This window comes from Hakea prostrata, chromosome 2 (assembly GCF_041222555.1).
Source record: "Hakea prostrata isolate BN-2017 chromosome 2, UWA_Hpros_2, whole genome shotgun sequence".
Classification (NCBI taxonomy): domain Eukaryota; kingdom Viridiplantae; phylum Streptophyta; class Magnoliopsida; order Proteales; family Proteaceae; genus Hakea; species Hakea prostrata.
The window spans coordinates 8021237-8035151 of NC_142601.1; the positions used below are offsets into that span (position 1 = coordinate 8021237).

Here is a 13915-nt window from a genome sequence, read left to right on the forward strand (position 1 = left end):
ACGACACATCCATTCATTTTCCATTTTTCCTCCGGAGGCGAAAAGCGAGCGACAGACATCGGAGGGTCACGTCAACACTCCAATTCATCACTCATCTTTTTCTACGCTTCCTTCGTTTCCTTTTTGACGAAAACACATCAAATGACTTTATCTATGTGGCCTTAATGTCTGGTTCCTCTCGTCAACTCAAAAACTATATACTAATTGAGAGTCTTCTCTTCCTTTCTTTTCTTCTCCATGTTGTCCCTGTTAGCTTGGCTAGCATTCCGTTCCTTTGTGGTTGGGAGTCTTGGGACTTGGGAGTTGGTCCCCACAATCCCATTAGATCCGTAGGTCACTCTGCCTCGTGATCCTCTTCAGCTTTTCTTGCTTCTTTGTTGTTCTTGTTGTTGTTTTTGGGGTAATATCCTCTTCAGCTTTTCAGAGAATAGTCCAATTTGGTACCTGGACGCAATCGATTTCACACTCAACTCATACAAGTTGCTCGATTGGATTTCTTCAATCTCGTTGCACAGTTTGGTGGAACCCATTCAAGCTTTAGGCCATACTTTGTTCTTTCCAGCTAGAACAGGGCTCGTAATCTCAGATTGAAACTGCAGGTTTCAGACACATCCACATCTTCTCTGTACTGCTCTCCTCCGATGAGCGACATGATGTGGATGACAACCCTGAGATGCAAGACTGAATCAGTTCCTTCAGAAATAGCTAAAATAAAATCAGGTTTTTTCTTTTGGTAATAAAAATCAGGTTGTTTTCAAAGAGATAATTCTTGAATTCGTCTATCCAATTTGAAAGATAGACCCACATTGACATTGGGTTTAGTAGGCTACTCAGAATGACTCGTTTAAGGAGATTTGTGGTAGAAGCAGAGAGTTTGGGCCTATTGCCCACTATTAATCACGGTTTGTGGTGCGCCTCAGTAATATATATATATATATATATATAATTTATGTTTGCCTACTACATAATTGAAAGATTTAGAATTTTTGATTAGAATTTTGGAAAAGAGTTTTTGTAATGTCATTCTTGGCAATTTGTTGTGAGATCTCATCCTGTTCTTTTATGTGTGTTTCCGGTTTAGTTTCTTTTTTGATTAGCTATTTCGTGGTGTTTGTTTTAACAACATCTAATCGTTGCCATTCTATCAATTACATGTTACCCATCCAACAGCCAGACGAAGAGGATCCGAATTCATTTCACATTTCAGACTGTACCAAGGCATAAATTGAAAACAAACCTTTTATTTCTGGACTTGATTTCCCGACTTGAGGTAATTGGTTTTCTAGTGTTAATATTCATTACAAATGCCATAAAGAGAATGCAAAAAATATTAGGAAGAAGAATAGAAGGGAGAAAAAATAAAAATAACCATGGGGATGGTGTTTTTTGGGTAAAACCCAGGGAGGTTCAGTTGGTAAAAATACCAACACCTCATTGGAGATAAAGAGTTCAGATCTTCTGTAAACAAATAAATCCCAAAAGATGTGATGTTCTGGGATTCTTGATCTGGGGTTTTTTGCTGTAAGGGGTTAAACTTGGACTTTTAATTTTGTTGACTAGAAGGACAATGGTTAAACCAAAGACCAAAGATGAGTGGAGGGCAATTCGTTGAGGGAATCACATTGTTTCTGATTCCATTAACTATGATAAACTGTATCGACTAGGATCATGATCTCCAGGTTTTAAATTTTATTGATTACAAAGAAAGTGTGGTTACAATCAAAGACCAAACATGAGTAGAGGATAATCCGAAGGAGGGTTGAAAGAATCACATTGTTTCTGATTCCATTAACTATGATAAACTTGCTCCTTTTCTCAACAGAGGACCCAGGGTTGCATCTTCTAGGATCATGATATACCCAGTGGTCGATCAACCCAGGATCCCAAGTCTGAAAATTTCCATCATCTCCCATCCAAAAAGGAACAGATTGGTTGCTCAAAGGCTCAAATTGGAACTGCATCTCTTTTCAATCCTAAATACCAGCCACAGGCACAACCACAACCATCGAAAGAGATGAGATAAACAGTTTTTGGATATATTAACAACGCTTGATGTACATAATATTTTAAGGAAAACAGGAAGGCTGAAAGCTTACATGCATCCCCACCCACATACAGAGACTGCATTCTCTTTCTGATGACAATCACAAGACAGGAAACTCCATTAATCTTTTCGTCCCAGCCATTGATTTCTTCTCCATCATATTGTTAGCACCATCAACAAGCGACTCAGGAGATGATGATAAATTGGCACAACTGTTCCAATCTCTTCCAACGGTTGGTGTTTCGGCCTCCTCAATTTCGCCTGAGACACAAAACAGCATTTGTTATATAAAACCAACCAGAAAAATAGTAGAAAGGTTTGGTCAGAAATTATGCATTGATTTGTGGCCAGATTATCATGCCTGTGGCTGTTTCAAGAGAAAGATCGGTCAGGTGACGAACACAGTCCTTCAATGCCTGGAGCTCTCTTTGCTTCTCATGAAGTTTTCTCTGGCTCAACTGCAGTTTAGTTTCCAGCTCTAGGATATGACTCTCCTGCTGCTCAATGAGCAACTGAGAAAGTTTCTTATCCAGTTCAGAAGGTAAAACTCCATGGGATTGGTGAGAGTCAAAACAATTGCCTTCTAGGTTGTGTGGACCTGGTGGTCTATCAGCCAAGAGTTCAGTGTTCATGCTGTTCACAGCATGTTCTGACTGAAGCTGAGTGCACAACATTTACAGTCAGTTAAAAAGTGAACTCAAACTCGTTCCCATCATACAAAATGTCAAACAGAGAAACAACTCTCAGAGCCAAAAAAAACCAGCTCCTCAAGTTTATCACATATTAATACCAGACTACTTATCAGCTTTATCAGAAAGGATGGAAAGTCAAACTAATGTGGATAAGAAGTACAGTGGGCATGCTCTGACATCTGTTTAGCACTTCTTTCCAATTGAACTGGTTTTCCCAGCACATTTGCACCAAACCAAAGGCTGTGAATAGAAAAGGAAATGCATTACCTAGCTCCAATTGTCCCAGTCAAACCGGAACAACAAAATGTGAAATTTCATTAAATCTGATTCACTTGGAGAGCTTCTGGTTCTCTAACCAATGGTAGAAAACCCTACTTAACATCATTCTTAACCTTCAACCATCTAATACAATACCAGTACAGATTACATTGGGTGAAAAGTACTTCCATTTGCCAAAATATAGATGGCTACCCACGAAGCAGCTCCATCTTTCTCAATTTTGTTGACAAAATATCTTTACATAAAATATGACACAAAATACTACCTCAATAAAAAATAAATACAAGAAGGTTAAGTAAAGAGAGCATTCTTTGCCAAGTGAAACAGATTTATGCAAAAGAAGATGAAAAAAATATATTTATGTTTTTCAGGAAAGAAAGCTTACCTCTCCCACATTTATGAACTTGCTTTCATAGCTAGATGCTTCTTCTGCGACACACCAAGGAATTTTCTGCAGTTCGGATTCAAGCTCTGCTTCAAGCTGATCCATTATTAGTGCTTCTGGCTCTGGCTCTTCAGTAAGAACACTACTAACACAATCAACATCATCCATAACTTGAAGACCCAAATCTTTGGAATAATTAGAGTGTTCCTGTTCTGCATCTGAATTTGAGATCACTGGCTGTTCATGCATACAGCTGATATTCTTGGAGCTGGCGTCCAGTTCAATCTTACAACTTGAGTTTTTTGTGTCACCATAAGATTTCCTTTTATTTAGTTCATTTTGTAAGTCCTTCACAGCTTTTGCCGTTTCACATACAGTAGTATTCAGATTACTGATCTCAGCTTTTCCAGCTGATACCATATACATAATGCCAATACCAAGCCCCCAGCTGAATAATGTGCCACCTATAACAATTGAAAATCAAAATGGTAAGCATTACCTATACACTTCTGCATAAAAAGTGAATCTGAAACTCAAGGAAATAAAAGCCTGCAAGGAAAGAAAAAAGGGGATAAAGGAAGAAGCCTTCTGTTGTTTGAAAGGAGGTTACCATACAAGAGTACCAATTTTTCACAAAAATTTAGACCACTAGCTCTTACGTAATTCACTTACTATTGGGGTTATCAAGGCTGAACCAGTATGTTTGCAATGATCTGGCCTGTTTTAGGGATCTTTGAGGGGATGATAACATGTACTCTGGCTCTTTAGAATGTCTCTCACAACATGTTTATACTTCCAATTTCAGTAATAACTTACTTGTTAGACTCAGAAGTACTGCCATATCCTTGAAGTATCATCTATATAACATAAGCCATTAGCCCATGAGAAATGAGTCGATAGATTTATTAGTTCTGGACTCTCATCCATTGGTTACTAAGGCCTTTTTTGGTATCAATTATCATTCTCAATTATGAGATTTTTTTCATAATTTTAAATTGTTTGGAGTCTATTATCAGTTTTATTTCTATTTAAAATAATAGAAAAACCTCCAAAATCCATAATAGACTTTTTGTCTATTATGGATTATGGTGAAAAATTCATTCTCTTCATTTATGGACAAGTTTACTTAAAATTTTATAGGTAAGATGAGGGTCAAATAGTCAATACACATTTTTTTTATTTTATAAAAGCCTTACTTTTTATCTCTTTTCTCACTTGCTCACTATCATTTCCTAACAATTTTTTATTTTGAGACCAAACTTATTTTTTATTTCATAATTTATTTTCAACAACTCCGCCAGTGTTTTGCTGCCGGTCCCAAGCCCGGGTAAAGGAGGAGGGTTGGTGCGTCAGGTCGGCAGCCGACACCGAAAAAATCTAGCAAAACATTTTTTCATGGATTTGACCTTATATGATAAAAGCTATGCTAGGGCGTTCCCTGACAAAAGAAGCGATGCGCTACACTAGGCCCGAGTGTAGTGATAAGTGGGCAAGGGTTAGCTAGGGCGTCCCCTTTAAGCGACAAGTCGCATCGGCGCCCGGATGCGGTGATAAGTAGGCAAGGGTTCTCGCGCCGTGGATGAGTGCGGGTAAAGAAGTTAGTCCATAAGCGTAGGATTAGATTGGCATCTTGGAACATAGGATCTCTAACTGGTAAGAGCTTAGAATTGATAGGTGTTATGAGGAGAAGAAGGATTAATGTAGCTTGCATTCAAGAGACTAGATGAAGGGGTAAAAAAGCCAAAGAGTTGGATGACTTTAAACTTTGGTATACTGGGGATAAAACAAATAAAAATGGAGTGGGTATAATAGTGGATAAAGATTTAAAAAATGATGTGGTGGATATTAAAAGAGTGGGTGATAGGATTATTGCTATCAAGCTTGTAATGGAGAAAGAGTTCGTAAATATAATTTGTGCATATGCACCTCAAGTAGGACTAGATGAAAGTCTAAAGCTAGAATTTTGGGAAAATATGGATGGATTAATGCAAGGAATTCGTCAAGGAGAAAAGATTATCATAGGAGGTGATTTAAATGGACATATTGGAAAAGATCAAAGAGGATATGAGAGTGTTCATGGAGGACATGGTTTTGGAGAAATGAATGAGGAGGGGATTTCAATTTTGGATTTTGCTACTGCTTTTGATCTATCTATTATAAATACTTACTTCAAAAAGAGAGATGAACATTAAAATTACTTTCAAAAGTGGACAGCATAGAAGCCAAATAGATTTCTTCCTAACTAAAAGGACTGATAGATTGTTGTGCAAGGATTGCAAGGTGATACCGGGGGAAAGCTTAACTGCACAACATAGACTTGTGGTCTTGGATATGTGCTTAGTCCCAAGAACACATAAAAGGTCCAAGGTAAACTATCCCAGAATAAGATGGTGGAATTTGAAAGGAGAGTACTCTAAATCCTTCGTTAATGAAGTAGTCAAACAAGGAAAATGGGATTTTAAAGGGGATACCAATGGAATGTGGAATGAGATGGCTATGTGTATTAAGAAGGTGGCTAAAGATGTTCTAGGTGAATCAAAAGGAAATATCCATTCTTATAGAGAGACGTGGTGGTGGGATAGTGAGGTTCAAGCTGCCATTAGGAATAAAAAAGCTAGTTTTAAGACATGGCAAATAACTAAGGATGTTGAGAATCTTCAAAGGTATAGGTTGGATAGAAATGAAGCTAAGAAAATTGCAGGAAAAGCAAAGGAAATGAAGTATGAAGAGTTATACAATAAGTTGGGCACAAAGGAAGGGGAAAAATCTATTTATAAGATAGCTAAGATGAGGGATAGGAAGAGTAGAGACCTTGACCATGTTAGATGTATTAAAAATGGAGATGGTAAAGTATTAGTTTGTGAGGAGGATATTAAGAAAAAATGAGAAACCTATTTCTCTAGTTTACTAAATGAGCATTCTTCAAGTACTTATGTTTCGGACGATTACACTTTTCACCAAGGCACCAATGTCCGAACTTATATACGTAGAATTTCGATATCCGAAGTAAAAGAAGCTTTAAGGAGGATGAAACTCGGCAAGACACAAGGTCTTGATGAAATCTCAATTGAAGTATGGAAGAGCTTAGGAACCCATGGACTAGTTTGGTTGACTAAGTTGTTTAATAAGATTATGAGCACAGGGAAAATGCCAGATGATTGGAGGAGAAGTGTTGTGGTTCCAATTTACAAAAATAAAGGAGATATTCAAAGTTGTAAAACTATAGAGGCATTAAATTGATGAGCCATACGATGAAATTATGGGAGAGAATAATTGAAACCCGTTCACTTAACTACAGTTACGGAGAACCAATTTGGGTTTATGTAGGGAAGATCTACAACAGAGGCTATTTACTTAATTAGGAGACTTATGGAAAGGTATAGAGAATGTAGGAAAGACCTTCATATGATATTTATTGACCTAGAAAAAGCTTATGATAGAATCCCTAGAGCGTTAATTTGGCAAGTACTAAAGAAAAGAAGTGTTGCAAGTAAATATGTAGATATAGTTAAGGATATGTAAGATGGTTTGGTGACTAGTGTTAGAATAGTGGGGGGACAAAGTAATGAATTCCCGATAACAGTTGGGCTACATCAAGGGTCAACTTTAAGCCCATATCTATTTGCACTGGTAATGGATGAATTAACCAAAGACATTCAAGATGAGGTCCCCTGGTGTATGCTTTTTGCGGATGATATTGTGTTGATTGATGAGACCCAAGTGGGGATTAATACCAAATTAGAATCATGGAGAGTAGCTTTGGAATCAAAAGGCTTTAAACTTAGTAGATCGAAGACAGAATATCTAGTTTGTAACTTTACTCATGATTGGGCAGATGATGAGGTGGTGATACTTGACGATAAAGAGATTCCTCAGAGTGATTGTTTTAGGTACCTAGGTTCAATCATAAGTAAAAGAGGTGATTTAGAAGATGAGGTTTCCCAAAGAATTAAAATAGGGTGGATGAAGTGGAGAGGTGCGTCCGAGGTCTTATGTGATTAGCCTATTCCATTAAAGCTTAAAGGAAAATTTTATAGGACCGTTGTTCGACCAGCTATGATGTACGGTGCAGAGTGTTGGGCTGTTAAAAAGAATCATATAGATAAACTCAGTGTAACAGAAATGAGGATGCTAAGATGGATGAGTGGCAAAACTAGGATGGATAAGATAAGAAACGATCATATAAGAGTTGGTCTGGGAGTTGCTCCCATAAGTGATAAGCTTAGAAAAAGTCGTTTGAGGTGGCACAGCCTTGTTCAACGGAGACCTATAAATGCTCCTGTTCAGAGAAGTGATATAATCCATATTGAAGGAACTAGAAGAGCTAGGGGTAGACCTAAGATAACCTTAGGAGAAGTGGTGAGAAAGGATATGTATAGCTTAGGCCTTGTATCTAGCATGGCCTCGAACAGAACTGATTGGAGGGCAAGAATCCATGTAGCCGACCCCATTTAGTTGGGACAAGGCTTATTGTTGTTGTTGTATAATTTATTTTCAACAAAATCCACCAAATCATTTTTCATTATTGACCAACAATGAATTCTTGTACTTATTTATTTTAAATAGGCTTAATAGAGAATGAGAATTGATACCAAAAAGAGCCTAAGTTGCTGGAGCAAATGCTGTCATCCTTTCTAGGAATACATTTTCAGCAAACACGAAATCTCCAAGCGTTAAAACTAATGCAGGACCTCTCAGGATTGGTTTTAGGTAGATTTTGCATACAAGCCTACATGCACTGTAAACAATTGTGTGCTCTAGGTAATTCCTAATTAATATTTTCTCAAATCAACTGAACATCTTTAGTATTCCCCCCCCAAAAAAAAAAAAAAAAGTTAGTCCTAGCTAGACACACCGACCTTGGAGAACTCTTAGTTGACTTCCACCATTATCTGAAAAAAAAGTTTTAAATGCCAAATTGTGGACAGCAGTACAGGGCCTCTAGCCTAAACTGTACAATAAGATCAGATTAGAGGCAGGAAAAAGCAACCAGTGCCATCTTATGACATAAGCCCAAAATAACCGCAACTAGTCATTGAATGCTGTCACTGACTACTGTAAAAGTCCTCTGTTGTTTTAGGTTAAAGGACCTGGCACTGATTTTGACCCAGCTATACAGTAATACATAGATACAGTTTATACTAATCATCAATGAAGACTGGAAACATAAGCAAAAACTGTAGAGATCTTCATACATAGGACAAGCAAAATAAGCGTCAACTACAACATAGGCTTCTATTCATACAATCAATAGACATTCTTTGTTAAGAAACAGAAGCAAACTGAAATCCTGCACAACCAAGGGGGATTATGTCAATGTTCAAAAGAACAATGGTATTTCACACAAATTCTCTCCCACACAAATACACACACAGATCAAAAAATGTAACCCAAAAAAAAATAAAATTGCAAACCCCCTCAATTGTCTATTTACACATCGAGGGATATAAGGACCTTCTTGCTTGTGCACTTGGGGGATGGTAGTTTTATCCTTTCAAATCCCATAAATAAGGAATATCCAAATGTTGAAATTGCACTTTCTCACTAACTAATGCTATCATTTACCATCCAAAATCCAATACAAACTCCAAAGTCCAATTCCTTAGATTAGAATGCAGGATGCAGCAGTACCTTTTCCAGATCATTTTGGAGGATCTATTTCTCCCAATTGCAAAATGTGCTGCCAATTATAGTTCAAAAGTAGATTTGTCGTTCGATTTGTTCTACGAACGTGGATGCATGAAAATTCAACTAAAAGGATCCAAAAAAAACTTGGAAAACACTCGGGACAACAGAGATCATGTCCATTCAGAACAATACAATGTATAATATAGGCATTGTCCTTAATAAGAGCACTTAAAAGTCCTAACTGTAAGTGAAAGAAATCAGAAATTCACCTCTGGGAGGACATGGCTCATTTCTTCCTGTAGCATTCTTGCTCGTCTTTATCCTTTTCAAGCAAAGGAAATACCTTCTTCCCTTCTTTCTCGGTTGCTCCACAGCTCCATAACGACCTGCAGAAGCTGGTTTCTCGTATTTCTTAGACAAAATTCTTCTCTTAACAGCAGCATTCCTCTTCCATGCATGAAACTGGCCACCCGCTTTTAGCGAGCCCTTCGAACTGGATGAAGACCCAATTCCACCCAAACTAGAGAATCTGAAGATACTTTCTTGTCCACCCTCACCCAATTCCTTGCTTTCTTCCTCCCGGCTTAGAGACTCAGAAAATCGGCACGACCCATTTGGGATCAGAGAAGGTGAACTAACTAGAGGGGGCGAAACTTGGGAATTTTCAGGAGCAATATATGTTACCTCTTTCTCAGCCTCCGCCACGTCACCGTTCTGCTGCTCAGATTTCTCAGTCGTGTCAGGATTTGCACTCCGAAATCTGCGTTGGGCGAAGAAGGTAGATCCAGCCACTGCAGCGGCTAGCAAGAACGGCAACATTTAGATTTGGTACCAGCAAAACTAGGGTTTCTGAAAATGCTGGATCACAAAGGTAACCTCCAGCACACCCTCAAGTACAGAACCCTCAAATCGAAATTAGGGAAGAACTTATAAGTTTGAATGGTAGATATACAGAGAGAGAATAAATAAATGCAGGAAAGAATCAAACAAAGGAAGTCTACGGATTATTTCCCATTTCTAGTTGTTCGGTCCCTTCTGGTTCTGAAGAACGCACAAAATTGCACAAAATTGCACAAAATGCAGAGAGAGACACCCTGAAAAGATTCTAGCCATTCCCTTCTAAATTCTAACAATTTCATAAGTGTTGGTAATAAATTCGTGCGTTAGTACTGTTCTGTCAAGTGTCAACACAGAGTAAGCTCTTGTGTTTCCCGCCCGAAATTTCGTTTTTATTTTTTTTTTGAAATCTGAACTTCTTCACCGTCAGTCCTCTGCTAGTTAGGCATAACGATTCTGTTTGTGGCCGTGCATGTCCTACTGTTGTCGACAACGCATGTTAACAAGTGGAAAATGTGGGGTTTTTTTTTTTTAAAAGAAATGTGATTTTACATGAATGACTGTTCCTATATCTTCTTGACTCCATTACAAACAAATAAATAAAAATGAATGATAAAGTTTCCTTTGAGGATGTAATTTTTCAAGGTATACGTAAGTTGCTTTGATGATGTAATCAAGGTATACGTAAGCTGGTCCAAATGAACCTTAGACAAAAAAACAAAAAAAACCCTTCTTTAACTTCTTATATTTCTGAATGAAGAAAGGGCTAAGATCCGAACAGATATCGCTAAGATGGGTAGAAAGTGGTGATTTTGGCAAGGGTTGCAACTTTTGGAGCAAACTAAACTTATCGACATGGTACGGGCAAAAGGGTCAAAACCTAATGATTTCAGACGGTCTAGTCCAGTTAAGGTGGAAAGGTATGAGTTCAAATTTGACTGACCACATATATATATAATACTATCTCCCCCCCCCCTCAATATAGAAAGCAATTGGTAAAATAATAAAAAATAAAAAAGGAAATATTGGTCAGTAAGTTAGGTAGGGAAATTAAAAAGGGTCAAAATAACATTTACAACATATCAGCGATATATCATGATATTTTGGTGATTTCTCATGATTTTTTGTGAATTTTTAATTTCAATTCAAAATTTTGTTGTTTTTCAAAACTTTTTTCTCTTGTTTCTTGCATTTTTTGTCTATTTTGCTTCGATCTTCAAACATTGATGCAATGTTTGTGAAAAACAAAGAATTATAGGAGCTCTAATAGACTTAAATTTATTATTCAAAAGTGGAAATCTCCTTACAAGATAACAATGACATATATATAGAGTTAAGAAACCCTTAAAATATCAGGAAAATAAAAGAAAGCTAAACGACTCAAAATTATAAACCCAAATATCTAACTAGAAAACTAAAAGTGGCCCGAAAACCCTCTAAATGATGGAATTTAACAGTCAAAACAATGTCTACTAGGTAAACCCAAGTAAAGACACTACAGAGCTTTTTGATCCGTTTATTTTGATACCCCGGATCAAAAGTTACTGTCATTTGAAGATTTACCGTAATATAAGGCATGTGCCAGTCAAGAACACCCATTTAGGTGATGCTTTAGGCTAAAATAACATTTTCAGTGTGGTAACTAATATCAAATTAGGCTACACAAAAAAATTGCGCAAAAATGACCTGTTGGCTAAAACGATCCACAAATTTATGGGGTCATAATTTATAAAATTAGTGTGGTGGGAATGAAATCGGGGAATCAACCAAAAAAACTATTTGACCAACATTTTTTTTGTGAAAAAACAATATAGCTAATCGGCCCCCACCCCACCTACCACGGATCGGCTGAATCTAGAGTTTTCAGCATGAATCCATTGAAATCTCTAGTTCTGTAACCACGCCCTAAAACGATCCCAAATTTGGGGGTCAAAATCGGGCGAAATTTCAGCAAATTTTGCTGTTTCGCCAATGGACAAAATGGCGACTGAAATTTCACAGTTTGAGTCCAACCCTTTATAGGTGCCCAAGCCAGTTATAATTATGCTAGCTCATTAACTGGGTTAAAATGATATATTTTTTTGTGCTTCAACATTGATATTTCATGTGTTCTTTAAAAAATAAAAAAATAAATTTTATGTTTATTTTATTTTGTAAATAGGTTTTTTTTGGTAAACTTGTAAACAGTGTACAAAAGTCGACGATATATCGTCCTATTGGAAAGACCTGATACGAAATGGAACATCGATATAGTATTTACTAAAAATTGATGATAAATCGTCAAAATATTGCGATATATTGCAATAAATTCCTAAAATATCAAAAGTTTAAAATTCAAAATTTGAAAATATCTAAAATATTGAAGAGAGAGGGGGGGGGAAAGGTGTCGGTGAGACGGTGACGGAAAATATCTCTAACTCTTTTCCCTATGTCTCTCTCTCCACATTTGAACCACATGTCAACACCGCATCGATCAAAGAGAGACTTTAAGAGAGGAGAAAAATGGTGGTGGTGAAGGAAACCATGGCAGTGACGGAATCTGAGATTTGAAGAAGAATCTTGTGCTCTCTCATCTTAACTATCTGCTACTCTATGGATTTGTCCTCTCTCAAACTCACACATGCAAGTGAAACCACCCATGTAATTGGGGTTTCCATGGTAAGAATCCATAGAAATAGCAGGCGACTTAGGGTTTGATTTTGCTCGACGTATCGCGATATGTCGCCATATCGGTGGTGTCGACTGCCACCGATACGGCGACATGAGGCGACTTTTTGAACCTTGCCGTATAAAGAGGTTAAAAGAAGTTAAAACGACATTGGTTTATTTGGACCTTAAGCCTAAGAGGCAAGCTCCAAGACCTATATAAATTTAGTTTCAAATGGGCTACAACGGTTTGATAATGAGTGGTAGTGACTAATGACCTCAAAACCGGTGTAATCCAAATCTAAACTATTAGTCAACTTGAACCCAACTCCTACCAAATCAAAACTAAATTGAAGATGCTATTTTGTAGATGGTCTGTGTTCGGGTTTGATATTTTCAACTCAAAACATTTAAGTTCAAACTGAAAACACATCAAACTGAAATAATTAACACCCCTACTTTTGGAATACAAATAAAACCAATATTGAAAGGGTTGGTCAAAATTTATAAAAACTGAATAAGTTGGAATTGATTAGGATTGATCATTAAGTCAGTTTTCTAGGTAGAAATTATTGAAATTTGGAAACATGGTCAAAATTTAGAGTATAAGGTTATCTTTTGCAACCCAAAAATTTTAAAATGTCTATGCTTATGTAATTTGAACACGTGCAACTAAGCCTTGAACGGGAGTACTAGTAAAAATATGGAATGGATTTAACATTTTAGAAAAGAATCCCATGGTGATCAAAGTCTTGGGAAGGGTGTCATCATGTGATTTAAAAGAGAATTCGTATTGTGCTTTTCAAAAACATTATGATACGCCGTCATCAAGATAAACCGGGCTCCACCAGAAAATAAAATTATTTGAATGGAAACAAATCAGATGATTAGATTATCATGGTAGATACCGTTTTCCCCTCAAATTCCAAAATGATGTAAACGTACAACTACCAAGAATAAGCGTGAAAGCATTTATAGGTGTGAGATCTTTCTTTACATAATGATAAAGTGATCGTTTTACATTATTATGTGTTTAAAATGCTTCTTTCTTTTTCTTTATCTATTTGTATACGTGTTTGATGGTAATGATCATTCCTTCTTAGTGAAGAAGTACTTAATAATGATCAATATCTTTTAGTGAAGAAGTTATAGATTGACTTCTACATAAAATATTTAAATTATTATATATAAATGATACAAAGGATATAGTTTAAGTTAAGACCTATAAACGGATCGGATACGGCTCGAATACACTAGTATCCGAATCCAAATAGCAAATCCGCTATCCGAATCCGAAAAAAAATTTAGAGTAGGCATCAGAATTCAAATTCTAAACTTTATCGGATATTCGATAATAATCCGATATGATAAACTATCCAATTATTGATTGATAATTGTCACTTT

General features: G+C 36.8%; 1 protein-coding gene across 2 annotated transcripts; it reads right to left on the reverse strand.

The window, feature by feature from the left end:
* Positions 1–1534: 1534 nt before the first annotated feature.
* On the reverse strand, positions 1535–10244 carry LOC149023584 (POLAR LOCALIZATION DURING ASYMMETRIC DIVISION AND protein). 2 transcript variants are annotated; one of them, XM_089142818.1, is made up of 5 exons: positions 9298–10244; positions 3401–3864; positions 2406–2703; positions 2097–2305; positions 1535–1973 (listed from the first exon to the last, which is right to left on the reverse strand). In XM_089142818.1, exons 1-4 carry the CDS (start codon positions 9845–9847, stop codon positions 2145–2147), a joined length of 1473 nt encoding a protein of 490 aa, XP_088998944.1. In that variant the 5' UTR covers positions 9848–10244; the 3' UTR covers positions 1535–1973; positions 2097–2144. The 2 variants fall into 2 exon arrangements, with proteins under 2 accessions (XP_088998944.1, XP_088998943.1); XM_089142817.1 differs by having other exon boundaries at positions 1535–2305.
* Between the last annotated feature and the right edge of the window lie 3671 nt (positions 10245–13915).

Excerpts from the sequence above, each read along its gene's own strand:
- LOC149023584 (XM_089142818.1), bottom strand. The coding sequence starts at position 9,847 with ATGTTGCCGTTCTTGCTAGCCGCTGCAGTGGCTGGATCTACCTTCTTC. Across the intron at positions 2,704-3,400 it reads AGTTCATAAATGTGGGAGAG|CTTCAGTCAGAACATGCTGT; the intron begins GTAAGCTTTCTT and ends TTGTGCACTCAG. Across the intron at positions 2,306-2,405 it reads TTCTCTTGAAACAGCCACAG|GCGAAATTGAGGAGGCCGAA; the intron begins GCATGATAATCT and ends TTTGTGTCTCAG.